Here is a 27,525-nt window from a genome sequence, read left to right as displayed (position 1 = left end):
AAATATATTGTGAGATCTTTATCTTAGAAGATTACTTAGGGAAGTTCCCTGAATAAAAGCACATTTTTTTATTCCATAAACATCTGTTGCACTGACACTGTTGAAACGTTGGTATCTGACTTGGGACTTTTGCCTTTATCCATTGAATAGGTTATTAAGTTGCTAGGCTATCAAGTTTACGGTAGTCAGATACAGTATTTATTTAAACAGAGGTGTTTTTGTATTTCTATGAAGGCTTTTGTCTTCAATCAGTCTATTTATTTTTCGTCAAAAGCGCGGTGGAGACGAAAATTCAAGCCGGTTGTTATTAGCATGCGCCAATGAATGGCAAAAGTGACCAAGTCGAAAAGGCTTACAACGGCTTACTGCTTGTTGGAAGATGGAATTTTCTCTGGTACACTGACAGTGATGTAAGGAGAATGATGCCAATACTGTCCAACAATTGGTATTGCTGAAAGAAAACTCCTCTTGATCCGAAACTGAAGACTCGATTGGCGCTAGTGGTGACGTCTGAATGCAGTAACTGGTTCAGACTGGTATGGATGGTATGTCGTTATACTGGTATTCGCCACACCAGTAGGCGAGGCGTCGTTATGTCACAGCATGTAAATTTGTTTTTTATGTTGGATTTGGTGACTGTGTTAATCTTTACTTGCTTCATGACATAGTTAAAATTTTGCACGTTTTAAGCTCTCGATGCTTTAGCGCTGTTTTCTTGTTTATTGATTGTGTGTGGTTGTTTTCCTTTATTATGATACCGTAAAGATTAGCAAAGAATAGAAACAATGTGTGATAAACAACAACTCACTTAGAAACTGTTCTCAGTGCACAGAACACTGAATATTTAAATAAACCTTGCTAATATGTCACATGATCTAGAAAAATATTCTGCAATAATGTCCATGGTAAGCACAGTATTGCGCCCAGGAGCATAATTTGTTTTGTTTAAATGGTTTAGTCATAAATATTCAGTTCATTATGATTTTGCTGATACTTCTACAAAGCATTTCTGCTTTACAACACAGGGAGGAAAGCACTGACCTGATGTTTTCTTTCTTCGCCTTTTCTTTTTGTGCTTGATTTTCTGTTTTAACATATTTACTCTGCTGGGGTTTTCCTTTAAGAAATTTATGTGAAATACTTTAGCCTATAGCAGTTCTTTAATTTGTACACTACTTTACTTGATAGCAGGGTGTTGTTTTGCGTGATATAATCTGTCCTATTCTGTGTCTGATGTTTGGCACAAAATCAACTCGTAACTTTGTTGCTACAAATCTCACTGGTGCCAAATTATTGTGCAACGGTGATTTACAGTTTGCATTCCTGCAGCGCGGTTGTTGCTTCATTTTTGGACCCATGTTGCTTGCAGGAAGATGTTGATAAGGTTAGTTGTAAGGTCATCAATTCGCTTCTATGGCAGTAAGTCACAATATTCTGCAACCGTGCTTCTCCCTCGAACAACTTTCCCAACAAGAGTGAAAGACATTTCCCAACATGAACAAGAGTTACAAAAGGTATTATTACATAATAATCCCTTGCGTAGTCAGTAAAGCTTTTCTGTGGTATGGGTTAACACCAATTAAGCACCTTCTAAGCGAACAAATTTAATGTTTAATGAGGCTAATTGTTTCATACAGGGAATGTTTCCTGACTTTGGTCACATTTTTTAGTGAATTAAAACTTGATCAAAATGACTGGAATGACTTAATCACAGATATGTGGCAGCAAAACATGAAGTTTCAGATTATATAAAAATATTTTTTTTAAATATTCTGCCTCTCTGGAAGAAAGCATTGTCCAGATAAACTTTAAACTATGCTTGGCATTTGGCAACCAACTTAACACAATGCACATGTCAGCAAACTTCTGAACTTTTTAATTTAAAGTGAGGAGCAAGTCCAGTCAAGTATGTTTACTGACAAGTACACTTAGATTTAAGATCAACTTGTTTTTGGACTTGCCCCTCCTATTAAGGCATTGACTTGAGTTAGAATAAACAAATTTGTTACAATTCTGTTGAAAGTGGTGTGAGCATCTTTACCCTCAGACTGAGGAACTGGTTGTTGTTGGAGTTGTGAAATAAGTAACTTTTTTCAGTGCAACACAACGCTATACAACATGCTACACTACGCTAAAGCTCTGATGTCGAGTTGTAACTAAGTCAAGTTTTTCTTGACACGAGACAAAAACTTATTTGACTATTTTGTTATAGACTATGGATGTAAAACTCTTAAGAATCCATAAAAATTTAAACCTGAGGGCGTTGAACCTTAACAATATCGGCTCCTGCTCTGTTGGACAGTTTGTAAAACTTGTCAACACGGATATCACTCAAAACAGGAAATAGCTTTGTTGGTTGTCGATGACATGAAAATAACCGCAGTAACAAATGCTCCAGCGTTGAATGTGCGCAGGGTTCCGGCCCCACAATGTTGGTGCAATCTTACATTCTTTTTTATTCCAGCTTTTTGTTCCAGATTTGTGAGTTTGATGACTTGTACAAATGGCAACAGGAAGCTCACCAAGACAACGCGTCGTTCACGTTACATGACGGACCTCCTTACGCGAATGGTGATGTCCATGTGGGTCACGCCGTGAACAAGGTAGGCTTGATTCTGTCGAGTCATGTGGGTTTACTTGGACCAGTCATACTTGTAACATTTCACTCCCCAGATATTGAAGGACATCATCAATCGTTACAAACTTCTGCGAGGATATCGAGTCAATTACAGGCCTGGCTGGGACTGCCATGGCCTCCCAATAGAAATCAAAGCAATTAAAGCAAAAGACTTCAAGTCACTTGGTTCAGTCGATATAAGAGAAAAGGCGAAACAATTTGCTTTGAAAACAATCGAAGCGCAAACGCGAGCTTTCAAGAGGTGGGGGGTGATGGCTGACTGGGATGAGCAATGTTATTTCACATTTGACAAGTCTTATGAAGCTTCAGAACTTGAAGCTTTTTATGAATTGTACAAGCGGCGACTTATTTATCGTGACTTGAAGCCAGTTTATTGGTCGCCCAGCAGTCAAACAGCATTAGCCGAAGCTGAATTGGAATACGACAAAAATCATATCAGCAGGTTTACGTTGTTCTCACTCATCAAATCAAGTTAATCGTTGCTGTGAATATTTTTTGTCTCTTCAATGTTTAATTTAAAAACTATTGAACAGGTCGGTCTATGTGACCTTTCCTTTATGCCACCCCACAAATTTTGCTGCAAATGGAAAAAATGTCCTTGTGCTTGTCTGGACAACACAGCCATGGACATTACCTGCAAATCAAACTTTATGCTTTTCACCCAATCTCATGTAACTATTTGTAGTATTTTTGTGATTTGATTTACATTGAACTTGGCTGACTTGAACTTTTCTACTCAGGTACAGTCTAGTAGGTGTGACAAGGTCATCTTCAGCCAATCGGATCAGAGAAGATTGTGTCTATGTTTTAGCCACGTCATGCATCGAGGATGTTTCTTTGTTGCTTGACGTTGAATTTAAAACATTGGAAACATTTCCTGGCACGAGATTGGACGGCCTGGAATGTTTCCATCCGATGACGCGGCACAGAACGAGCCGGTTGTCACCTTCAGCTCACGCGACGGCTGACAAGGGAACCGGGATAGTCCACACGGCACCTGCTTATGGTGCCGAAGATTTTGATGTGGCTCAGAAACTCGACCTGCCAGTGGTAAGTCTTTCTGTTTATGATGTCATACTTGAGATGAGGATTGAAAAATAATGATTGTAGGATGGTCACGTGGATAACAGCGGCTGCTTCATGGAAAGTGCCGGCTTCGATCTCGCTGGAAAATTCATCTTCACTTCAGGCAATGAAGCAGTCGTAGAAATCTTAAAACAACAAAATTGCCTTGTGCTTGAGCATGACTATGTTCATAGTTACCCATATGACTGGCGGACAAAGAAACCAATCTTCATCAAAACAAGCAGGTGACACGTCTAACCTTGGTTTGCCAACTTATCAAACTCGAGTAAACTCTTTCTTCTCTTTCTAAACTCAAAATATTTTGTAGCTGCTAACTAATTTTAGGATCATGGCAGTTTGTAATTAAAAGTAAAACTTTGATTCCTGAAAGTGTGCGCTGTTGTAACTCGTCATAGCTCATTTTTACGAAGTAAATTCACCAATAGTTGTCTTTGAACAAGCTGCAGTCAATATGGTGTGTGTCTGTTTTAGACAATGGTTCATCGACACGCACCAGCTACAGCCCAAGGCACTCAAAGCCCTGGGAAGCGTCAATTTTATCCCCAATTCTGGAAAGTCAAGTATGATGTCACAATTAAAGCTTCGTCCTTATTGGTGCATTTCTCGGCAGCGTTCGTGGGGTGTTCCTATTCCAGTGTTTTATCACAAGTACGAAGTATTGTCAATTTTATTCTTGTATATATGTAGGTTGGTTTACACTTTACAGCTTGGCCAAGGACACTTAAAAAGTCATTCAATTGCAGGGAAAGTGGTCAAGTTTTGCTCACAGAGGCTTTGATGAGACACATCATATCGCTGGTGAAGCGGCAAGGTAGCGATGTCTGGTGGACTTTGCCAATTTCTGAACTTTTGCCGCAACACGTAATCCATGAATCTGGTTTTACTGGTTGCAGCGATGAGTTTGAAAGGGGAGGAGACATCCTTGATATTTGGTTCGACAGCGGAGTATCATGGGCAGTTGTTCTTGGGTAGGTTCTGACTGCCAGCATTGAAGTGAATTCACGTCGCCAATTTCTTCATTGCATTGTTGTGTTGTACAACAACATTTGCTTTTGTAGATCAAAAAAGCAAAAGCTTTCAAAATGGGAATGTAGTGTACGTTTTTCGGAATTTTTCTCACCGACTGAATGAGGTTAAACGCCAAAGCAGGTCAAACAATCGTTCCCCTGATCCAAGGATAATATGATTTCTATGATTACAGGAACGGCCCAACTTCAAAGGCAGATCTTTACCTTGAAGGAAAAGACCAGTACAATGGATGGTTCCAGTCATCACTTTTAACCAGTGTTGGTTTGCAGAGTGGTGCGCCATACCATAATGTAATGGTGCATGGCTTCACTGTGGCCGAGGGTGGTCAGAAAATGTCAAAGTCGCTGGGAAATGTGGTTGATCCTATGGTTCTCATCAATGGTGGAAAGGTGACAACATTAAGAAACTTAGACATGGTTTGTGTGGTGTGAAAAGAGAGATGTTCTCGAATGTTCAAGTTATTTTAGAACAAAGAGCGGAACCCGGCTTATGGTGCCGATGTTCTGAGATGGTGGGTTGCAGAATCGAAGGTTTTCGATGAAATCCAGATTAGCGATCGTTTGATGAAAGACGCCTCCGCGTCTGTCCAAAAGGTTTAAGCTTTGATTATTTAAAACGCGTCAGAAACCGCGATTAAACTTCATTTCCCTCCAGATCCGTCTCTGCCTGAGGTTTCTCATCTCAAACCTGAACAACTACGAACCTGGCAACGCTGACGTCAGCAACCTGAGGACGATCGATCGATATTTTTTATCTCTTTTGACCAAATTCGTGGCTGAGGTAACATCAGGTTGTTGCAAATAAGATTTCGAAGGGATCTTATATTTCCTATGCTCGCCATTCATAGGTTTCTACGTCATACAACGAATTTCGCTTTTCAAGAGTTTGTCGTCAGACATTGAATTACGTCACAAGACTTTCGTCCCTTTACTTCAGCGTCATAAAAGACAGGTGAATTACGTCATCTTATAATCTCTGGGTAAATGTTTACATCTTACCTTTTATGACGTCATTATAGATTGTATTGTGACGAAGAGAGGGGAGATTCGCGAGTGGCGTGTCAGATGGTTCTCCACTTCCACTCGGAAGCTTTGTTGAAAGTGGTTGCCCCGATATTACCCCACCTAGCGGAAGAAGTTCAGATGTTTCGTCCTAACTTCAGTGGTTTCCCGGAATCGAGAAGTCCTTTCAAGGATAGCTGGTTCAATTGTGACGTAATAAAAACGTTGGATACCACGTCAGTGGACAATGTTATGTCTGCTGCGTTAGTTCTTCGTGATGTTTTTATTTCAATGGTTCCAAGTGCTCAGTCTCTTAAGTATGACGTCACAATTGAACTTCCGACAGGTTCCGCTTCGAACAATTTAAAGGTGACGTAATTAGAATGTTACTTTGTAGAGAGCAGTAAGTGACCACTACTGACCTGTAACAATGCTCATTGTGACGTCTTAAACAGATGTTGCAAACTTCTACAACATCAAGCGACTCAGAGCTGTGCGAAATAATGACGTCATCTAGATGCACCTTGCTTGAAGGTGATTGGTCGTCCTTCGATTGTGAATCCAACCAGAAAGTAGTGACGTTGGATAATGATAATGACGTCATGTGTCGAATTTCGATTGAGACGTCACATTTGCATAAATGTCCTCGATGTAGAAAGCACACTGCGTCATCCAACGGGAACTTGTGCGACAGATGCACTTTTGTCCTTTCGAACTCTTGGGACTTATGACGTCATATGCGTCCAAATATATCGTCATTTCTTGCATTGGATTGTGCCCATTGCGCCACCTAGCGTGCATTGTTTTTAAGTTATTGTTTGTTACCACGAGTTGAACACTCGCTCGTCTGCCCGAGCTTGAAGGAAATAGCAGATTTCAGAAAGAAAATCTGCATCAGACAACATGAATTGAAGCGTTCCTCGCCCGCGCCATGATTGGTCGATTCAAAGTTCCAACCCTTTTGTCTTGAATAAAATGGAAACAAGTGCGTTTAGAACAAGCTCTACTTAGTCTAGTACTACGGTGACAAAATTTTTGAAGGTTTGTTGGACGTCTTAAGTGATTGTTAAAAATATGTAAAATAAGAAACAGGATATAGTTTGGCGCTCTTAAGTTTAACTTTATATTTTTCTACACGAGCTTTCGCAAGCATAAGCTTGCTTCTTCAGGCGTACACTGAAATGTCAAAAAGATGTGTCGGGTAATTTGCTCGACGTCAGGAGATTTTTGAAGCTGAGAGGTTGTCGATAAGCTATTAGAGGTTGGTTTGGAAAGATAACGTTAAGTGTGGAATCATCTGTAGATTTTTAGCTATACGCTTTATGGGTGTCAGTTGTGGAGAAAATGTCATGACTAGGCGGAAGACTACGACGGATGGCGACGACGCAGACCGGCTTCGTGAGGAATGTTCGTAGATAGTGATTTCACATCCATGGTCGCAAGGATGGTGTCGTCAGGTAAATCTCCCACTGATTGAAGTTTTTTGAGAAAATCAGTGGTGTCTTGGATGTAGCTGCTGCTTCCGGATGCAGATGGTTTTAACACGCCTTCTACATAGCCAGATATCATCTCTGTGAGTGTGCGGGTGCCATAAAACAATTCGACGACCAGGGTTATTGGTTTTGTGAATTTTGGTTACAAATGAAATGATGCAATGCGTTGGTCCTCAAATATGACGTCTAGAAGGTTGACGTTGGTACTAGGAAAACTACGAAGAAGTGTTTTCAGTTATTTTTTGAAAACGTCAGTGGGATCGTTATCGAGTTTATCGTAGTATTGAGAGTCTTCTAGTTGCAGATTGAGTATAACTACGGCTCCTCCTTTATCTGCAGGCTTGATGAGTATATTGCGGTTGGATTTCATGTTCTTGATGGCTGACCGTTCGGCGTAGGCTAAGTAAGGTTAGATGGTGTGTTTTGTATTTCATTGTTGATTTCTGCATGTGCCCGCTTTCGAAAACATTGTATGTATAAATCGAGATTTGGGTTGCCTCCTTCAGGAGAGGTGAAAGTATTGGACTGTTTTTTGAGATAAAGACTTGCCAAAGAAGGAGATGTATCATCAGATGTTTCTTTGTCGAAGAAGAATTTTTTGAGTCTTATCCGTTGAAAATATGTTTCCAAGTCACCACAGAGTCGTAGGCCTACTTTGTCCACCTTCTTAGAGGAGCAGAAGCTCAGACCTTTGCATAGGACTGATAATTCGGTGGAACTGGGGTTGTAAGTGGATAAATTAACAATTTTTTTCATGGCGGTGGTATCAGAGTTGACAGTCTTCATCTTTTCGTGCTTATTCTCTCTCAAAGCAGTCAGAGATTTGAGTTTGTTTTTCTTTTTTTATCATGAGCTCCGTAAATTGCCTTTCATAAAGTTTAGTATATCAGTATCAGACACGGTTTCGGAAAAGTTTGAATTTATCAAGTTCAGTTTGCTTGTTAGTTCCGTATTTTTTTGACAATTACCTTTTGTTTGTAGTACATGGTGCTGAGCAGATAACTTCTTAGTTTAACGGAAAGCTTTCGACAAAGATTGTCAGATTCTTTAGTGTGATGCGTAGATTGTAAAGAATTCTTGATTTTAAGTCCCTTACGAATAAGGTTAAGTTTCTGGCATTGAGTTAAGAAGTAGATTTCTTAAAAAATTCTTAAAATTTCATAAATTAGATTAAAATCTTAAAAATGTGTGTTAAACCAATCAGAGTACAGCATGGCGGGTGTTGTTTTTCAGTGCGGGGATTACCCTAGGAAATGGCACATTAAAAACTTGCAGGTGGAATGTGTAAGTTCGCCTAAATTGTTGGTGAAATTTGAGTTTTTTTGCCCAAAATTGCAATCTTGATTTTAACATTCTATTGAGAGAGTAAGAGATATGTGATTTTGTTAGGATACCATGCTGGATCTTTCGATTAATTGCATTGGTCAATTCAACGTAAAGAGCTTAGTTTGGTCGTCCTGGGTTGAATTCAATTGATCGACCAGTCGACCTTCAGGGGGCGTCAAACACCTTGTGATGTACGGTGCATATTATACCACACAGATGGAAAATAATATATACTTCCTGGTTTGAGAAATCTACTTTGCGAAGCGTTGCGTTACGTGTCGCCTATGCATGACTTCCTGTGGATCGTTATAAATCGTGACGTGAGTTATTCTTTCATTTATAGCTATTCATTGCGTCACAGTCTACTAAGTTAACCCTAGAAAGTGGTCGACTTTATTATGTAGCTGTCCCAATGTTCTATCTTGATGTATTCGTTCAATGAAGCTTCAATATAATCAGAATATACAGTTGTCATTGTTGTGTAACCTTTGTAGTGAAGTGGGTAAACCTTACAGGTTAAGGTACCATACACCACTTTTCATTACAACCTAAACCTAAGATCTCTATGATTTTGTTGGACGCCCTACGTAGGTCTTTAAAAAACATGTTTAGACCAATGCAGTGATTGGCTGTTGGTGTTGTTTTCTAGCCTGCAAATTACCCTAGCAGTTGGCGTGCTTCAATGTCCCAGGTCGCGTGCAGAATTTAGGTAAAAATTAGCATTTAAGTGGTTAAAATTGGGTTTTTTAGACCAAAAATTCCAGTGTTTATTTTGCGCCCCTGTAAAAAAAAGTTTAAATCATGGTTTTTTTGATGGCATTTTATGGAATGGTAGTCCAAAGCATACTAAAGTGACAATCGGTCTTTTAGTACCGGTAAATTTACTGTATAATAAAACAAACAAAAATTTTAAGGCATTTTTTGGTGTTTGACGCTTCCTTCATTGCAAACAGCTAGAGAGTAGTTTACAATACGGTGTGCACTGTGCAGGTTGGAGTCGTGGTCTATAAGAAGCCGGATATTCGACCGCAGGTCTTTCATACAGGAAAAATGGGTGACATTGTCGTTTTCAAGCAACGATTCTTGTAATACGATACAAAGACAATTGAACACAAAATCGTCATGAAAAAACATTTCAGGTTTTTTGGTGTAAGTGGACGTCAAAAAGCAATCAAGCGTGACACCTGAAGCGTCTTGCAATGGCTTTGGTGTCAATTATATGCGCCCGGAGAACGTCTGCTCAGTGACCATGACAACGCGTGTGGGAGATTATTACAGTATAATAGCATAATATATATAATAATAATAGTATAATAGCCCGCATTGACTCTCCATGGCCCTTACCACGATCCTGGCTGGCGACCTCGCATGACCCTGTCAGCTCCTGGGATTGCTCGGCGCCTCCTCTTTAGACGTCTTGGATCCGGTTTCTACCTCCACCATATGGCGTTTTATTCCACCAAGGCCAGGATCGAACCTGGAACCTATGGAACCGAGTGCAGTGTCTATGCACACGAGCTACGAAGTGGCACATGCGAACAAAGTAGTTTAACAAATATGACCAAGAACGACGCTTCGGTAGTTTCGTTTGAAAAGAAAATATATACATTTGGCTTCAATTTTCAAAGGACCTGAACCCAGGACCTTTACCTTCGAGTTTCGTGAATAATATCACGAGCTATCCCAGTCCTACATTGCAGCGCGAGAAACTTCAGGCCAAACTTTCCTATCAGTTGAAGAAATAGGTTCTACAGGAACCGCTTCTTTAAAAAAAAGTTTTATGGTGATATATATTTTCAACTGAACTGAAGGATAACGTTTCATAGCTCGGTTACAGCTGAAATTCATTCGATGTAATGGGTCTCGGGTTCGAATCCCTTGCTGATACCTTTCCTTTTTTGAAGAACAAACACCTGATGCCCGGTTAAATACGTAAATTTGCCCTCGTCTACAGTTGCCACTTCGTAGCTCGTATTCTTCGACATTGCACTCGGCGCGATAGGTTCCAGGTTCGATCCCCGGCCATAAGCCATTCTAGCCCAATTCAAGGCCATAAGCCGCTTAAGCTTTAATTACGGCCGTAAGCCGCGATAGATTAAACCCCGACCGTAAGCCGCTCTTAACCCAACAAAGGTCATAAGCCACTCTTAACCAATCCATGGCCTTAGGTCGCTCTGTGTCCTATCCCTCGGCCTTGGGCCATTCTAAACCCTTTAAACCCCACCCCAACCCCACCCTCCCTTCCTAATCCCTTCCCTAACCCCAACCCCATCAGTAAGATAACGGCCTTAAGCCACCAACAATGTCTGGGACTGAGGCGCCGGCCGGGGATTCGGGTGAAGTGGCAACATTAGTGGGAAGATGTTTTTTACTTGGCAAGCCGATTCCGAATGATATATATTTAAAAATTGAACCAAAATAAAACAGGTAGTTTAGCTTGGTTGTAAAAGTTTTGCCTTACAGCATGAAGGTAGCGGGTTCGATTCCCGGCCATGCAGCAATTGCAGAGAAAAAAGTTTTCATTGCATCGTGGTTGAAAGCTCAGTTGGAGTTTAATCATTAGCACCGTTTAGTGCGAAAACGTTTTATAAATCAGTGTCCAAGAGTTTATAATAAAAATCACTTTACTATGCCACTAATACTTCGGTACCATAATTAATTAATAAGTTACTTCACATTTTATTAAACAGATGATCAATAAACTTAACTATATGTTATACCGGTTAGGTTAAGGAAAATGTAGCTTTGAAGTAATGGTTTTTCAGCGAAATAGTTACAGCGTAAAATAATTTAAGAATATAAAATTCAACAAAAACATTATGATTGAACTATTCCACTGAACACATGAATAGAATGGATTCACCACAAAGGACAGAATTTATTTTTGCGAGTTGTTTATGAATCAAATTTTTTATGAATACGCTGTAAACTTATTGTGGTATATATTTACCAAGAACCTGTTTTAGTGTTATTCATAAGTCACAAGCTGCATAAACCCATTCAACCTTTCTTTCCGGCGCCCCTGTGTATAAATATGGAAACGTTACTGTGCTGAAAAAAGGAACTTTCCCAGGAAGTGCCAGAATGTTGAGATTTGATCGGAGAACCATTGCCTGGACCTGTAAAAATATTAATTGCTCGAGTTAAGAACTTTTTTCCATTTTAAAATTTTGATAATTTTGATCAAAGCTAAACCGGTATTTATACTTCCGAAATAAAGTTAATTTACGTGCTGGCTTTGTTACAAAAATATAACCAGCTAAGGTCGTATCAAACCAGTTTGAAAGATAACTTGCAATTACAGTACATAACTGGGCTAGATTTACACCAGTTTAAATATAAGTCGACAGGAATTGTTTACAATCAAATAAAAATATCAAATGGACAGTCTTACAGACTTCTCAATCGTCTAAGACCTAATAATGTTAATACGTATAATATACTATACTATATGTATATACTGCAAGTGCAGATGTAAAGCTTATTTTTGAATTATTTTTGTTATAAACATATTCATCACTATCAACAAAATATTGAACGTTCAACTCTACAGATGTACCAAGGAAAGCTTTCACTTTGCACTGTAATACTGAGCTGATCAAGCCAACGCATAAGTCCTCTCAATTGCGACCTTCTCAGCTACCGTCAAAATGAAATGACCACAAGCTTCTTTATGCTCTTGTGACGTCGCCTTACATTCCGCGCGTCGCGCGCTAATTACAGATGTTTTCAACTAACCAATCAAACGTCTTCGCGATTAATCATCGCCAAATTTCCAATCAGCTCTTTTGTGGAAACGTCATACGAGTTCCTTAAATTTGCGTTCATATTTCCCATGTTAATTAAATAAGGGATCGGTTGAATCGACCTGGACTTTTAAGCTCCGATAAAAAGATGAAGTGGACCGGTCGTGATGGTTCGTGATGGAACGAAGGTGGTGGCTTAAGGCCCTGGACCGAGTTACTTTCTCCTGATATCGTTCCTTATCCAGCCATGACCCGGCCGCGTATAGAGCATATTGAATGATATATATTTAAAATTTGAACCAAAACAAAAGGGGTAGTTTAGCTTGATTGTGAAAGTTGTGCCTTATAGCATGAAGGTAGCGGGTTCACTTTCCGGCCATGAAGCCGCTGTAGAGAAAAGTTTTCATTGCGTCGTGGTTAAAAGCGGGATCACGAGAAGTGACCGTGAACAAACTCACCGGCGACAACTGGTAGTGGTCAACTGACCGGCAACAAATTGGCCGGCGATGAAATTAACCGTCGATAAATTGGCGAAGCAAAAGCTTTCATTATGGGCATGGTTCATAGATAGGCTTCAAAGTAATAACCGATGTTCAGCTTATTGACTTTGCAAACAATTTAATTCCGCAATTTTGTACAAAAATTTAAAATTTATTGAAGCAAAGAAGGGCAAAAATCTGAACACAGACCTTGCCTATTCTAAAAAGGGAAATGAGCTAATTACAAATCACTGCCAAAAAAAGCTGCAACTAAGACACAACAAAAACTATTAAATACATTTGTCTAGACCAGTGATTCCCAAACTGTGTGCCGCCACAGATTCTCAGGTGTGCCGCGAATCTTTGTGGAATTTTGGGAAAGAACTGTATAAATATTTAAAATAAGGCATGCAGACAAGCATATGCGACTTAAAAGCTTTCTAACTGCTTCAATAGCTGAGAAATAAGCACATGTGACGATGAAACCAATTATGGCATTGTCGATAGAGTAGGGTAATTTTTTAAAGCAACATTTCTTCTCTTGTAAGTGTGCCGCAAGCGTTTTCTAATTTTTCTAGTGTGCCACAAGCTGAAAAAGTTTGGGAACCACTGGTCTAGACTGTAAACTAAAGATACATGAAGCATCTAAAGCAAAACCGAAGCAAGAGCTGATTCACAATAAGTAGACCATGGGCCATTTACAACAGTATAAAGTAGGTTACAAGGTGTACAATGTAAAATGACAAGTTCACCTACAGTGCAACCTCTATGACACCAAGACAATGCAATTTGTAAACAATTTTTGACCTAACCCTGTAAATTTTACAAATTTTTGACTTTTAATCAAAGAATAATCGTCCTAATTATAACAAATCGCAGCAGCACTTACCCCACCATACGATAGATACATAGATAGATAGATATAAATGCATTTATTCTATCGCTTGTAACGTGGGCTGCACCAGCAGAATTTTTATAAATAGCCCAGTCAAAACTGCTCTTATTCAGCAGCCTCAGTTTAATTTTGGCAAGTCTAATAGTAGCCCAGATAGCACGTCGCTCGCGCACACGGGCCGATAGCTTGCTTCTGGCGGCCCACTACCGATAATAATTAATCGCTGAAGGGCCAACGCCTTTTTGTCCAGCGGGCTTACGTCGGGTAGAGGGCTACAAAATCTTTGTCGGACCTAGGTTGGCGCGCTAGCTACGATCTCCCACGAGCCGACGTTGGGCCTACCAACAATCACTAACACACAGCGTTTTTATGCATTTGAGCAAAAGTTTATTTTTTCAATCTTGAAACAGCAAACACAATATTTTACTGCAAAGCATCGCTATCATCACTTGACGCAGATGAATCGAATGAATCAGTTGTCCCCGGTGAGTTTGTTCGCGGTCAATTGTCGTGGAACCAAGAATAAGTTGGGTAAGCTGTGTGGCATACGTGCTTGATGTTCATATCATGTATTGCAGAGCGTTTAACTTTTGTAGTTGGTAAAGAAACATATTGCAATAATTTTGATTACAAAAATGTTTTAGATAAAGAACGGAAAGATGAAGACAAACAAGTATATTTTATGAACTTCGATTCATCTGCGTCAGGTTCCATGACAATTGACCGTGGGAAATTGACCGCGAACAAACTCACCGGGACAACTGAACGTGACGTAAATTGACCGCGAACAAACTGACCGTGATGTAAAGGGACCGCGAACAAACTAACCGTGACGAAATTGACCTAGAACCAACTAACTGACCGGAATGAAAATTGACCGGGAGGTAAATTGACCGTGCAAGTGCTGAATTATTGTGTTTAAGTTGATGGTAGTATGTGATATGTAAAGTAAATATTTGTTTGTAACTATTTCCTTTTTTTAACAAAATTTGTTTTTATTTCAATACAAATTGAAACATTTATTGAAATAAACAGAAATATTTCCGGAAATACGAGTAACAACATCAAAAGAACTTCACCGCAAAACACATATGACACTACATAATAAGGGCACTAAAATTTACACAAACTGTTATTTGACAAATAAGGAAGTTCATTGCGCAAATTGTAGGTTGTGGGCGATGCCTCTGAGAAAATCTAATATGTCACGGTTTGCAAAATCTTCAACGATGGTTTTAAGTCGCGCATCCAGATCCTTGTATTTTCTCCTTTTGGCAGGAGGCCCTTGGGCACAGAGCGCCTCAATCTTGTTTTTGTTTATGTTCTGCAATTTCCTCAAAGCTTCTATAAATTTCCAAATGGTTGGGTGTTGCATTGATAACATCTTGTTTATTAGATTGTGGTGACCTTCAACTTTGATGTTGGTTCTGGCGTCGCCATTTAACACCCGAACATGGACGTTCCAGAAGTCATGTGAATATGGCGGGTCTCGTCGGAGAGTCCGAAAGCGACGCCCGATGTAAGTACGCTCAAAGTAGTCGAGAAGCGGAAGCATTTCATCAGGCACAACTTCCTCTAATGTTTCAAAAGCCTCAATCAGATGCTGTATTGGAACAAATGCCAAAGCCGGTATGTGACGCAGCAGTAGTGCAAATTCTGGATCATTTTGATACCTTCTGTGAAGTCCGATTTGCTGCATGTGCTTCCTGACATTTTGATTTAAATGAAAAAAGCAACCACTTACTGTGAGGTCATCATAGTCAAAAACCATCCGAATTGCATTTATTGCAGACATTTCAAAATCAACCAAAAAACTTGTTGGATGTGCATTTGGTATCAGTTGCCACGCTGCGCGAAATAACCGCTCATATGTTTCTTGTGCTTTGTTCGGTAGTAAACAGTACAACGCTGGGACAAGGTCGCCATGTCGTGAAGCATGGATAGAGTAAACCTGTGAAAATATTGGCGCGGTAACCTTGAACGTCCCATCAGCTTGCCAGTTTTCTGATAATTCTAGTACTCTTTTGCTCTCTTCGGTGCCAAAAATTAATATCCTATTTTCTTCAGCTCCTGAGTCATACTGCAAAAAAAGTTGTGCGAAAGACTGCAATACACATACTAAATTGGCTGGGATTAAAGCTGATGCGCGACTAGATAGTGAATTAGAATTTTGACCTAGACCGCCGGCCAATTTGTCGCCGGTTAATTTGATCGCCGGCCAATTTATCGACGGTTAATTTCATCGCCGGCCAATTTACGTCACGGTTAATTTGATCGCCGGCCAATTTGTTGCCGGTCAGTTGACCACTACCAGTTGTCGCCGGTGAATTTGTTCACGGTCAATTGACGTGATCCCCTTATTCTTCATTCTTTTTCGACTTCCCCCTTTCCTGTCACTAGCGTTTTTCACATTTCTTGACCTCGCAGATACTCTCTGCTTCCTTGATACCAGAATTCTTGGCAGCATCTAAAGTATAATGACATCAAAACTAAATACTGTATTGGAGTAAACATCATGGACAGATAATAGTAAATAACAATCACAATACATCTTAAAACAATGAAGCAGTAAGCAACCTAAAAAAATCAAAACAGGACTTAGCAAACTCAATTTTGACTTATTCACCTATAGCAGCTTTTGCGAGTTGTGATGAATGCATTCCTCTCTTGTGACCCTTTCCCATCCAATTAAGACTGGTTGCCAGTTCAGATGTCAACAATTTGCTCAGAATCGTGCTGATAACAACTTTCCCTGTTATGTCACCTATTGTTGCTAGATAGGAAATCAAAATAAATCCTGATAAGAATCAGTTGTTTGGTGGCATTATGTTACTGTTTACAAAGGCATAGTTTATTGTGACCATTCAAGTAATTACTGTGTTGTAACCATGCTTTTACATGGAAGCATTATCAAAGTTGTAAGTGAAAAAATGTCAGGGTAGTCCCCCATAGCAATTAGATTATAGAGATGAAAATATTCGATATTCGTATTACTGTATTATCAGTAACTTGGATATTAACCTAAATATTGCACTTACAAGAACACTCGCTTGTGATTTCTCTGCCAGCAGTGGCTCCACCCTATCAAAATCTTCAAATGAACCAATCGGCAAGTTGAAGTGTTCCACCGAAGAAGTTGATGGTATCTGCCCTTCAACAAATCGGCGATGAAGAGACTGGAGCATTAGAGTGTTTTGTTATGCTTGTCCCCAAATTCTTTCCAGTAAAAGAATAGTAGATTGTCTATCACTGTTCAAATATTTGCACAACATTACCAAGAGCTTGTGACATATGATAATAATTGGTATCCCACCAAAGTATTTTACAAAAAAACTTTTACTTTACTCCTTTTTACATCTAGTTTTTCTAGGAAAATTTATTTAGTTCAGTACAACTTGAACTTACCATTCTGTGAGCAATTGATGTGAAGCACTTGCCTGATTATCGGTTTGTTGAAAAGTCACAGAACTGCAAAAAACATGAAATGTATATTGTTAGTATCAAATGCTGCATTTAGTGAAATACGAATACTATATTGCTCTGATATTGGCACCACAAAACAAAGATTGCAGTCAGTACAGTACTATATAAACATTGCATATCAAGGTTATCTACCTTGATACTAGGATTGGTGTCGTAAAAGAAGTATTTGCACTGCAAAAACAAAAAATTGATAGGCCTAGCATAGCTTATCACCTCTAAATTTGGAAAAGACAAAATACTTTCATTTTTTCACCTTGAATATTAATATGAAGATTGTCTCATACGTAGCCCATATCTGTTTTAAAACATTACATAAAATTTATAATAACAGCAATATCAAGAATAATATATTCCTTATTTCCTGGGTGTTAGGCATTTCTGGAACAGGTGGTGGTGTTAAATGTTGTTATTAGTCAAATTAGAAACTATTGTACAATACATGTGCAAAATTACACACCTTAACTCTATTTTCGCGAGTGCCAGAGACACTCAAAAAAAACATGAGGGGCTTTTTGACCACCCCGTCTAAAATACATGTTTCGCTCAAGATAAAGTTACAAAACTTGGCAGTCTTGGACACCTAGCCTATTAATGAACCTCTTCAGATATTGACTTTGCTTGCACGACTCGTATGCATTTCGTTCTTACAGGGCACATTTTATATCGAATTTTTGCCGAGCACTCAAAATATAGTGGATATCTTTTTCGTGCCAAATGGTTTGAACTATAGACTATACTTTTGTTGAATATTGATTCATAATCTTGAAACAGAAAATAAACTGCCTTACGTAAAATGACGCAGCATTAACTCTGCAAAACACACAGTGACAAAGGTCATTAGCTTATTCCAAACTCTTTACGTAGTCTGGTGTGAGACAGAGATGCACATCAACCGATCAACGAGTCATGTGCATGCGCCTGTTTCATATTACGATGTAACTGAACTGCAATTGGTGCATGTAGCACTTGCATTTGCGTCAAGTCTATAACCGCTTTTCAGCAGCATTACTAATAAACCAAACTACAGTTTAAAATCCACCAAAACACCAGTTTTTGCGTGCCTTCTTATCTTCTGAATGTTACATCCTCAATCCAAACCAGTGTTGCCACTCAAAACACCTAACAAAACCCTATATCTCCCTACGCAGTTTGAACAAAAAAAAAAAGAAATTTTGGCAGTTTTATAGCACTTTATAGCTACTTTAGTTTCAGTTCAAAAGCACCAGAACTAAAGTAGTTCAACATTTACTGACGTTTGTGTTTCCACTAATTGAATATATCAGTAATGTTGAATTTATAACAAGAGCAATAGCAGATAACATTCTTTGGTGCTTATACTCAACAACTAAGTCAGAATATAAACCACCAGGGTTATCTTACCTCAATTATCTGAATTTTAGTGGTGAAGCTGAGCCATACATGTTATCATACCCTATATACACCAAGCAAACTCTATCAAACTAAAGCAAGCCATCATAAGACATCTTCTAACCGAAAAATTATTTAAAAAAAAAAAACAACTCACAGTACGATACAGCATCACAGTAAACAACTCACAGTGCGAAATATTCCTTTACAAGTACATTAGGCTGCCAAATGTCATAACTAACATCACAAAAACATTAAAAAATTGCAATATTAATTTTACAGTTAGTGGAATACTGTCTGCAAAACATTGAAGCACTTGTCATAGACTCATAGTGTTAAAATCAAGGAAATGATAAATTACAACAAATAAGCTAGTTACCGTATCATACGTGCAAATAGGCAATGTTAACACAGTGTCTCATACCCACAGTCACGGGCGCCGAACTTGGGTGGACAGGGTGGATTTTTCTAACAAATAATAGCGATTTTATGTTCAAAAGGTTATACAGTCAAATCCGGTTAATTGCATTCTGGATAATCACATAATTCGTTTTATCGCATAAAGGGCGCAAGTCCCAAACCGTAGGCGTAGTCTATCATTTATAAAGACAATACTTCGGTTTATCGCATAACGGTTTATTGCATAATCCGCTTAATTGAATAAAAATGAAGATAATTTATTCGATTATTCAAAAGTTTTTAAAAGATAAAATTGAAAACAACGCGCACTGGGAGCGCACACGCAATGCATAAGCTTTGTGACTTGTACTGCGCTTTGTTATGAAACAATGAAACCAACAATGCTCAATTTAAGTATTAACATGTGGCTATCAATACGCTCATATTAACATTCGCACTGTTTTAGTTTCATTTAAGCATTGCGTTAAGATGATGCCGTAATATGTGAAGAAGTTTTACGAAACATACAAGTTGAAAAAGACGAGAACAATAAAGAAAGCTCTGCTGACGCAATCGTTGTGACAACACCAAAAAATAAAGAAGTTCTGCATGTACTTCATACAATTCGCCAACGACTACAGTTTGAAGGGGCGGACATGGCCACATTTGTTCGCTTAAAAACACAAATGCAAGAAAGCATGTTTTCATCTTTTGCGTGCTTGAATGAATGAATGATCGCTATACACAATAAACGTTAGTGTTTTGCGTATTGACGTTTTTACACGTGACCAGCATCGCACGTCAAGTAAGAAAATAAGTGGAATTTGCACCTTTGCATAAACGCATAATTCGTTTAATCGCATAAAAAGGCTTGGCAAATTGACTATGCAATTAACCGGATTCGACTGATATGCTTTTGTTGGAAGTGTTTTCCCATCTCTGGTGTTACGTCTGTACAGACAAACATAATGACCAAAAATAACCTTGGGACGACGCATGCGAAGTGTTTAAAGAGAATAGGGAGAGCAAAACTAGAAGAGGTGCAGAAAATCACGGACGATAAATACAATTGAGCTATAAGTGTTAGGTTAGCATAACCAACAAGTCTAGAATTTTTATAAAAAGCAAAAACTTGTAGCATGGTTGTTGTCGCAAATAACGTTGATTAGAAGTATATTTTATGTTATTTTGTGTTTTTACAACAATCCTTGACATGGGGAATTCCCAAACATATGAACCCATTAACTTTTCCGCCCTACATTTTGTAAACTTCGGCGCCTATGCCCACAGTTACTGTACCATTATCAAATGACAAACATTTATGAATATAAATCACAAAGTTGTCTAAGAAACTAATTAGGCAGTGATCTTCTGAGATCAAAAACAAAAAGGAAAATCATCATTGTCCATAAATTCCACCTCTTCCGCAGCAACACGATCATGAGCACAATATTTATTCATATATGATCGTCTAGCATTTGCATGCAACCGAGCTAGCCTAGTCTTGGTGTGAAGTCAAAATTATCAGAAAATTTCTCACTCACTTTTATCTCACTCTCCAGTCTCCACCTGCTGGGCTTCTCCAACTCTTTTTGCAATTTACAATTATTAGTATAACCATAACCAAGACTTAAAACTAGGTCAGCCCTGAAGTACAGCTTCAATCTGACAATTTACTTAACTAAAGTGTCCATCATTACTACAATGAGTCCATTGGTACTACATGAGATAGAACGCATTGTTTCATAATCTGATCAAACAACTCGTCTAGACGGGAAAATGCATGTCTAATTCAACAATGATAATTCATTAAAGAGCCGCAGTTTCGCCACCCCTGGCTTAGACTATGTTTTTGTGGCACTGGGTAAAACCTGGACACGACGCAATCCGCGGATCGTCCATGGACGGTTGAAAATGGACGATTTTTGCGTAAGCGTCCATGGACGCTTTTACGCAAATCCGACGTTTTCCCTTAATCGTCCATGGACGGTTATTGAAATAGGCTTAAATGAGTTATTTTTTAACAAAGCGTCCATGGGTAGTTTTTAGGATAAGTTTAAAGCAGTGTTTTCGAGATCGTCCATGGAGGGTTGAAAATGGACGATTTTTGCGTAAGCGTCCATGGACGAGTTTAGGAAAAGCTTAAATAGCGGAAATAGGGAAATCGTCGATTGACGGTTGTGGGATAGGCTTAAAAAGCGTCCATGGACGATTTTAGGAAAAGCTTAAATAGCGAGATGATGAAGTATCCCTGGACCATTATGGGATAGGCTTAAATAGTGGATATGATGAAGTATCCATGGACGGTTATGGGATAGGCTTAAATAGTGGATATGATGAAGTATCCATGGATGGTTATGGGATAGGCTTAAATAGTGCATATGATGAAAGTATCCTTGGACAGTTATGGCATAGGCTGAAATAGTGGATTTGATGAAGTGTCCATGGACTGTTTTGAGATGGGCTTAAAAAGCATCCATGAACGATTTTTGTTATAAGATGAGCTGACAGGAGAGAAGTGACCATCATCGTCAATCCAGTAAAAACTCACTCAGTATTTGAATGTGAACGCGGGGGAGGAATATAATTAATTGGGCGTACAATGGCTATTCTTTCATAATGTAGCACAGGGGATTTCTCACCCAAGAACAGCGAACTTTCCAATCTGGGTCTGAATAAACTCCAATTCCAAAAACTTTTTAAATTATGTGATTAAAGACTTTAACCAAGTTGTTTTCATCATCACTCAAGCTTAATGTGTTAAATTGTACATATTTTACTATAACTGTGAGCAGCGTAACACCCAGGACCGGATTAAGCTTTTTATGGGCCTGGGGCTCTATGATAGTCAGAGGCCTATTTTTTATTCTATTCGTTGTACTAAAAACTAACCACAATTGAAACGAAAAACAAATATTAATACATAAACAAAGTATATATTTACTTTGTATGCACACATTCAAATGATGCATTTTCTGGATTTAGACAATGCAAAGCTCTTAATAATGTCATCGGTGTCTATTTTTTGCAAAATGTCGTTTTCGATGCAGAGTATAGCTAAGGAATTCAACCTTTTCTGCCTCATAGACGAACGCAAATGATTTTTTATTTATTTACGCAATTTTGATTGTTGCGTCATAATAACCAGGTTGGGTTTTACAGTGCATGGACTGTGTTTTCAATAATAGCTGGGAGATTTGTATTAGCCTAGGCTACCTTAGTTGTTTCATTGACTTAGTGCAGTGGTGGGCCTATATTTGGGTGTGGACCTGGGGCTGCAGCCCCATCAGCCCCCGCCTTAATCCGGCCCTGGTAACACCTAATCTCGATTTTATTTCGTCATATATTGCTTAAAATTGAATATATTCACTTTCGCGTCAAACACAAAAATTTGTATTAATCCATTTATTCTTTTTTGCAGGTGCTGCAAAAATATTCCTGCGACAAATACTGTATTAATGGTACACAATTCTGATGAACCCATCGACAACAAAGACTGCATTCAATCTGAAAAAACAATATAGACAATTAAATCCTGTAAAGTGATCTCTTAAGCAAAGAGGTGAACAGACAGCACTTTTCGTGTAAAAGATGCTGCAGCAAATGCAATATTTGCTGCGGTAAAGGTTACTTGTTCGCAATTTTGCTTGACACTTCTAGATTAAAAAAGATCAACAGATGCTACAATTGGTATTAAGGAGTAATTAACATGTGTTTTTTGAACATAAACTTGTTAAATTTTAACTAATCACACGAAAAGTACTGATTACCGGGACTGACTGTAATTTCTTGAAAAAAGTAATTCGGTACTATAGTACCGCAGTACTGCCCACATATGCTTGAGCATGGTATAGGTGTTCTATAAAGTTAAAACAACCTATCAAAAAAAACACAAGTCATTAACTTAGTTTTTTCATAAGTGTTTTGGAACCACGAGTGCAAAATTAAAACAACTAGAATTTTAAAAGTGATTTTAAATTTTCTAGTTGTGTTTGAGTTAAGTAATTTTTATGTACACAATTTTTGGTTGTAGAACAGGAATTATACAAAAATAAAACTATGCACTGCTGGACCTGTGTGCTCGTAGACATTTATTATCTGAATGTAGAAACATAGAGTAACATCTGAAACAAATGAGCAAACTTTGTGCATGGCTTGTGTTCGATACTCAGTTGCAATGCATTAACGACGCTAGGTCTTTTTATTTAAACTGGCAAAAAGTTTGAAATTTGGGCAATATGATGCAAAAACCAATAAAAAATATGTCACAATCAGTGCCAGGTTTAAGTCATGCGAAGAAACGACGATAGAGATTATCATGGTCCTGTTGAAGTATCAAGCTAAAAGTAAAAAGTTCAAAATTTGGCCTAGACCACAGTAAAACTGAAAATAAACTTCTCCAAAATCTGATATCTGCCGCTGCCCAGTTCGAAATAGTTTCACTACAGTGGTAAAATAGTTGCAGCTTATAATACCTACTAAACTGTATGCAATGATGGTTAAATCTGCCTAAGTTAATATATTATATGATGAACAAGGTTTACCCATTCTGTCTTTTGCTGGTCAATTTCAGATGGGTCTTGATTGTGGCATATATTGCAAAAACTCAACAATACATCATAGTCTGCAAAATGAAATAAATCTATCTGCATTTTTACATTAAAATACTTTGTTGTGAAAACAGAAGTATACAGTTTTTAAAAATATTTAGTTAACAAATTCAAGACCAACAATGTGCCAGTTACAAATACAACAACGAACAAAATAGTTAATCTGTTTAAAGTCAGGTTAAAAATGTTGGTGGTTTTCCTATAAATCTCTTTTACATTAACTTTATACATAAGTATGGTTTAGTGCTCTTCTGGAAAATTATGTGGTATACTTCAACGACCTTAAACAACAACAAGGTCACAACATGCTACAAATACTGCAGTTCTAATTAAAAGCCCAACAGCCTCTCACCGGTGGAATCAAGCAGTAAATTGCCAAAGTCCATGCGATACTTTTTGCAGGACTCGCTGTCCGTATCGATCTATTCCTCGGAAGAACTTTCATTAAGGATTCTTTGAGCTTCCTGCAATATGCCACTTATTGATAGAAAAGCTATTTTTTACAATCCAATTTGATTTTAGGAATATACACGATTACACATTGTGATGTCAAATAGTTTGAATTAGTGATAATATATACTAATAATAATAGTGATTATATATATACTTAATCTTCACAAATTTGAATTCATCCTTTCTAAAAATACCTTTAAAGCAAGTGAGCCACAATTCAAACTGTCTTGTTGCCTTTCATGTTTGCTATGCTGAAACATCCATTTATCCCAAGTGCCACAAAAACATTTGCCATTAGCACGTAAAAATGATCTAAAATACACTTACAATATCAGAGTAATATGTATTGAGATCAGTAATGTTATATCTAAATCAGAATAATAACAACAATTTACAGTAAAGACACATAAATAAAAAAGTTGGTCATGCCACGAAATAATTACTCAAAATTTTCAACAGTCCATGGATTGTGTCGTGTCCAGCTTATAGATGCCTATAACTGTATCACTTTAGCCTAACCCAAAACCGTACATGGACGTTTTTCCAATATCCATCATTTAATTTTAAACCTAGATCCCAAAACCCTTAAATGGACGTTAATCCAAAATACATCATTTAAGTCTATCCCAAAACCCATGGACGTCTTTGCATGTCCTATCATTTCTGCATATCACCCCAAAACTGTCCATGCTTGCTGGATGCTGACATCATATCCACTATTTAAGCCTATCCCATAACTGTCCATGGACACTTTCATCATATTCGCTATTTAAGCTTTTCCTAAAATCGTCCATGGACGTTTTTTAAGCCTATCTCAAAACAGTCCATGGATACTTCATCATATCCACTATTTAAGCCTATCCTATAACCGTCCATGGATACTTCATCATATCCACTATTTAAGCCTATCCCATAACCGTCCATGGATACTTCATCATATCCACTATTTAAGCCTATCCCATAACCGTCCATGGATACTTCATCATATCCACTATTTAAGCCTATCCCATAACCGTCCATGGATACTTCATCATATCCGCTATTTAAGTCTATCCCATAACCGTCCATGAATACTTCATCATATGCACTATTTAAGCCTATCCCAAAACAGTCCATGGACACTACCGGTACATCATATCCACTATTTAAGCCTACCCCAAAACAGTCCATGGACACTACATCATATCCACTATTTAAGCCTATTCCATAACTGTCCACGGACATTTTCATCATCTCGCTATTTAAGCTTATCCTAAAATCGTCCATGGACGCTTTTTAAGCCTAATCCCACAACTGTCCATGGACGCTTTCCTCATATCCGCTATTTAAGCTTTTCCTAAAATCGTCCATGGACGATCTCGAAAAACAACTGATTTAAGCCTATTTCAACAACCGTCCATGGACAATTATGGGAAAACGTCGGTTTTGCGTAAAAGCGTCCATGGACGCTTACGCAAAAATCGTCCATTTTCAACCGTCCATGGACGATCTCGAAAAACAACTGATTTAAGCCTATTTCAACAACCGTCCATGGACGATTACGGGAAAACGTCGGTTTTGCGTAAAAGCGTCCATGGACGCTTACGCAAAAATCGTCCATTTTCAACCGTCCATGGACGATCCGCGGATTGCGTCGTGTCCAGGTTTTACCCAGTCCCTGTTTTTGTCATTATTCAGTAAATTTATTATTTGAATTTATTTTTATTTTACTTTAAACAAAAGGAAATCTATGAATAAAGGTGAAAAACCCGTAGGGTCACCCTACACCAGGGGTGGCCAGACCTGCTTCATGCTCGAGCCGCATATAACAAATTCCAGTTTTAAAAGAGCCACAACACAAACACAATAAAAAACACGAATTTATTCACTTACAACGAAGTGTAGCTATTGATTAACATTAGTGCTGCGTGGTGATACTATGAGTCTCCACCTGGGCTTCACCAACTCTTTTTGCAATTATTAGTAGGCTATAACATTACACTTAAAACTAGGTCAGCCCTGACGTACAGCTTCAATCTGACAGTTTACGTAACTACAGTGTACAAGTTAGCACACTTCTGTACAATAATGTACTTTTTGGTGTGTAATTTGATTATTACTAACAATGAGTCCATTGTTACTACGTGTGACAGAACATATTGTTTCATAATCTGATCAAACAACTCGTCTAGACCGGGAAAATGCATGTCTAATTCATTAAAGAGCCGCAATCAAAGGCTCAAAGAGCTGCAGTTTGGCCACCCCTACCCTACACCCTACAAGGGGCCAAAAAAACCTACCGTAGGGTAAAATTCCTACGAGTGGCAACCTTGATCCAAACTTTATACGGTACTGCACCAACCGCAATACCACATTGTTCAGACTAGACTACGAGGAGAAGGTAGAATATATAGTCTCAAAGCAGAAAAAACATCATAATGACGTCGTTTGATTACTTAAAAATGTTTTTTTAATTAACTGTTTAATTAAAACGCAGAATGTACAAAAAAGTATAATACGTGTTACATTTAAACTATTTCAATAAAAAACCAAAGGCGTTATTACTATAGCAATTACCATAATTATTATAATTGTTACTAACATTTAGTGATAAAACCTTTCAGACTGTTACAAACATCATTAAATAATAAAATTTATATTTTAAACATATTAAATATAACTTACTTATGTATGTATAATCATTATTTTGTTCTAAACATTTTTACGGTAGGCTATCATCTAACTTCACTAATGGACCTCTGTCGGCCCGACAAAGAGCTTTAGACGGCGTAAAAACGCGACGTCTAGCTTGCTACTCGTCAGCGGCAGAGGAGCTACAATCGCTATAGCGAGAATAGCTCGTTGTAGCCGTCGGGCCGACAACTACGTGCTATCTGGGAGGCTACTGTACAATGATCTCGCGGGCCGGAAATAGTTCAATGTATGAAATAACTACACGGGCCAAGTTTTATTGTGAAGCGGGCTGGATGTGGCCCGCGGGCCGGGAGTTTGACACGTATGGTTTAGAGTTAAACGAACCGTTTTTTACGTTATCGATTTTACTGGTTACCACTGCGCAATGTAACATTCAGTAAGCTTTGCCCAAAGGCGTAAGCCATTGTGTCTGATAATAAATAAAAATGAGAACTTTATCATTTAGTAATTTGTATAGACAGAATTTAAACTACTAACAGCAATAGTCACGCCGTTTGAGGAATGAGAACTCATACCATCGTAGCAGAAGTAAAACAAGTTATCATCTTCAATTGTACCTCGCTCATGTTGTAACAATAACCGCCAGTGTAGTCGGTTTTCGTGGCGGAGATGTTTGTTGTGTAATATGTACTTCACATAAGTAATAATACAACGAACAAATATTTGTCATAAAATAATGCTGCCTAGCGCTCCCTTGCTGATAAAGGAATCAAAGCCAATTATTATTAGAACTATTTTAATAGACTTCTAATATAAACAACAAATAAGCCCTCAACTTCATCTATCTTCGCTATTGTGCGGGAGAGAGAAAGGTAAGTTAAAGAA

At 38.3% G+C, this 27,525-nt stretch overlaps 2 protein-coding genes and 1 long non-coding RNA gene across 17 annotated transcripts; 1 reads left to right on the top strand and 2 right to left on the bottom strand.

Annotated features, from left to right (window-relative positions):
- The first annotated feature begins 123 nt into the window (after window positions 1-123).
- Window positions 124-6,760, top strand: LOC143461842 (isoleucine--tRNA ligase, mitochondrial-like). 2 transcript variants are annotated; one of them, XM_076959744.1, is made up of 15 exons: window positions 124-536; window positions 1,370-1,514; window positions 2,478-2,603; window positions 2,674-3,080; window positions 3,172-3,309; window positions 3,379-3,688; window positions 3,749-3,948; window positions 4,196-4,372; window positions 4,468-4,692; window positions 4,926-5,142; window positions 5,221-5,346; window positions 5,408-5,533; window positions 5,601-5,704; window positions 5,772-6,123; window positions 6,210-6,760. In XM_076959744.1, exons 2-15 carry the CDS (start codon window positions 1,374-1,376, stop codon window positions 6,483-6,485), a joined length of 2,925 nt encoding a protein of 974 aa, XP_076815859.1. In that variant the 5' UTR covers window positions 124-536; window positions 1,370-1,373; the 3' UTR covers window positions 6,486-6,760. The 2 variants fall into 2 exon arrangements, with proteins under 2 accessions (XP_076815859.1, XP_076815858.1); XM_076959743.1 differs by having other exon boundaries at window positions 124-545.
- A 7,296-nt stretch (window positions 6,761-14,056) lies between these two features.
- Window positions 14,057-20,793, bottom strand: LOC143462319 (uncharacterized). Of its 14 annotated transcripts, XR_013118158.1 has the most exons (7): window positions 18,238-20,793; window positions 17,430-17,471; window positions 17,309-17,347; window positions 17,099-17,161; window positions 16,732-16,942; window positions 16,320-16,466; window positions 15,484-16,160 (listed from the first exon to the last, which is right to left on the bottom strand). XR_013118158.1 is itself a non-coding variant. In XM_076960433.1 (5 exons), the coding sequence occupies exon 5, from the start codon at window positions 15,486-15,488 to the stop codon at window positions 14,847-14,849; it is 642 nt and encodes a 213-aa protein (XP_076816548.1). In that variant the 5' UTR covers window positions 15,489-16,160; window positions 16,320-16,466; window positions 16,732-16,942; window positions 17,099-17,161; window positions 17,309-20,793; the 3' UTR covers window positions 14,057-14,846. The 14 variants fall into 14 exon arrangements, 1 of the variants encoding a protein (XP_076816548.1); XR_013118154.1 differs by having other exon boundaries at window positions 17,430-20,793; XR_013118153.1 differs by lacking the exon at window positions 17,309-17,347 and having other exon boundaries at window positions 17,390-17,471; window positions 17,634-20,793.
- A 1,527-nt stretch (window positions 20,794-22,320) lies between these two features.
- LOC143462317 (uncharacterized) lies at window positions 22,321-25,276 on the bottom strand. Its single transcript, XR_013118148.1, has 4 exons — window positions 24,201-25,276; window positions 23,906-24,017; window positions 23,488-23,567; window positions 22,321-22,450 (listed from the first exon to the last, which is right to left on the bottom strand). It is a non-coding gene; the product is annotated as an uncharacterized LOC143462317 (long non-coding RNA).
- Window positions 25,277-27,525: the final 2,249 nt, after the last annotated feature.

The sequence above is a fragment of the Clavelina lepadiformis genome, chromosome 6 (assembly GCF_947623445.1).
Source record: "Clavelina lepadiformis chromosome 6, kaClaLepa1.1, whole genome shotgun sequence".
Taxonomy (NCBI): Eukaryota; Metazoa; Chordata; class Ascidiacea; order Aplousobranchia; family Clavelinidae; genus Clavelina; species Clavelina lepadiformis.
The sequence above is the reverse complement of the archived record's forward strand: the minus strand, read 5'-3'. Positions and strand labels throughout refer to the sequence as shown.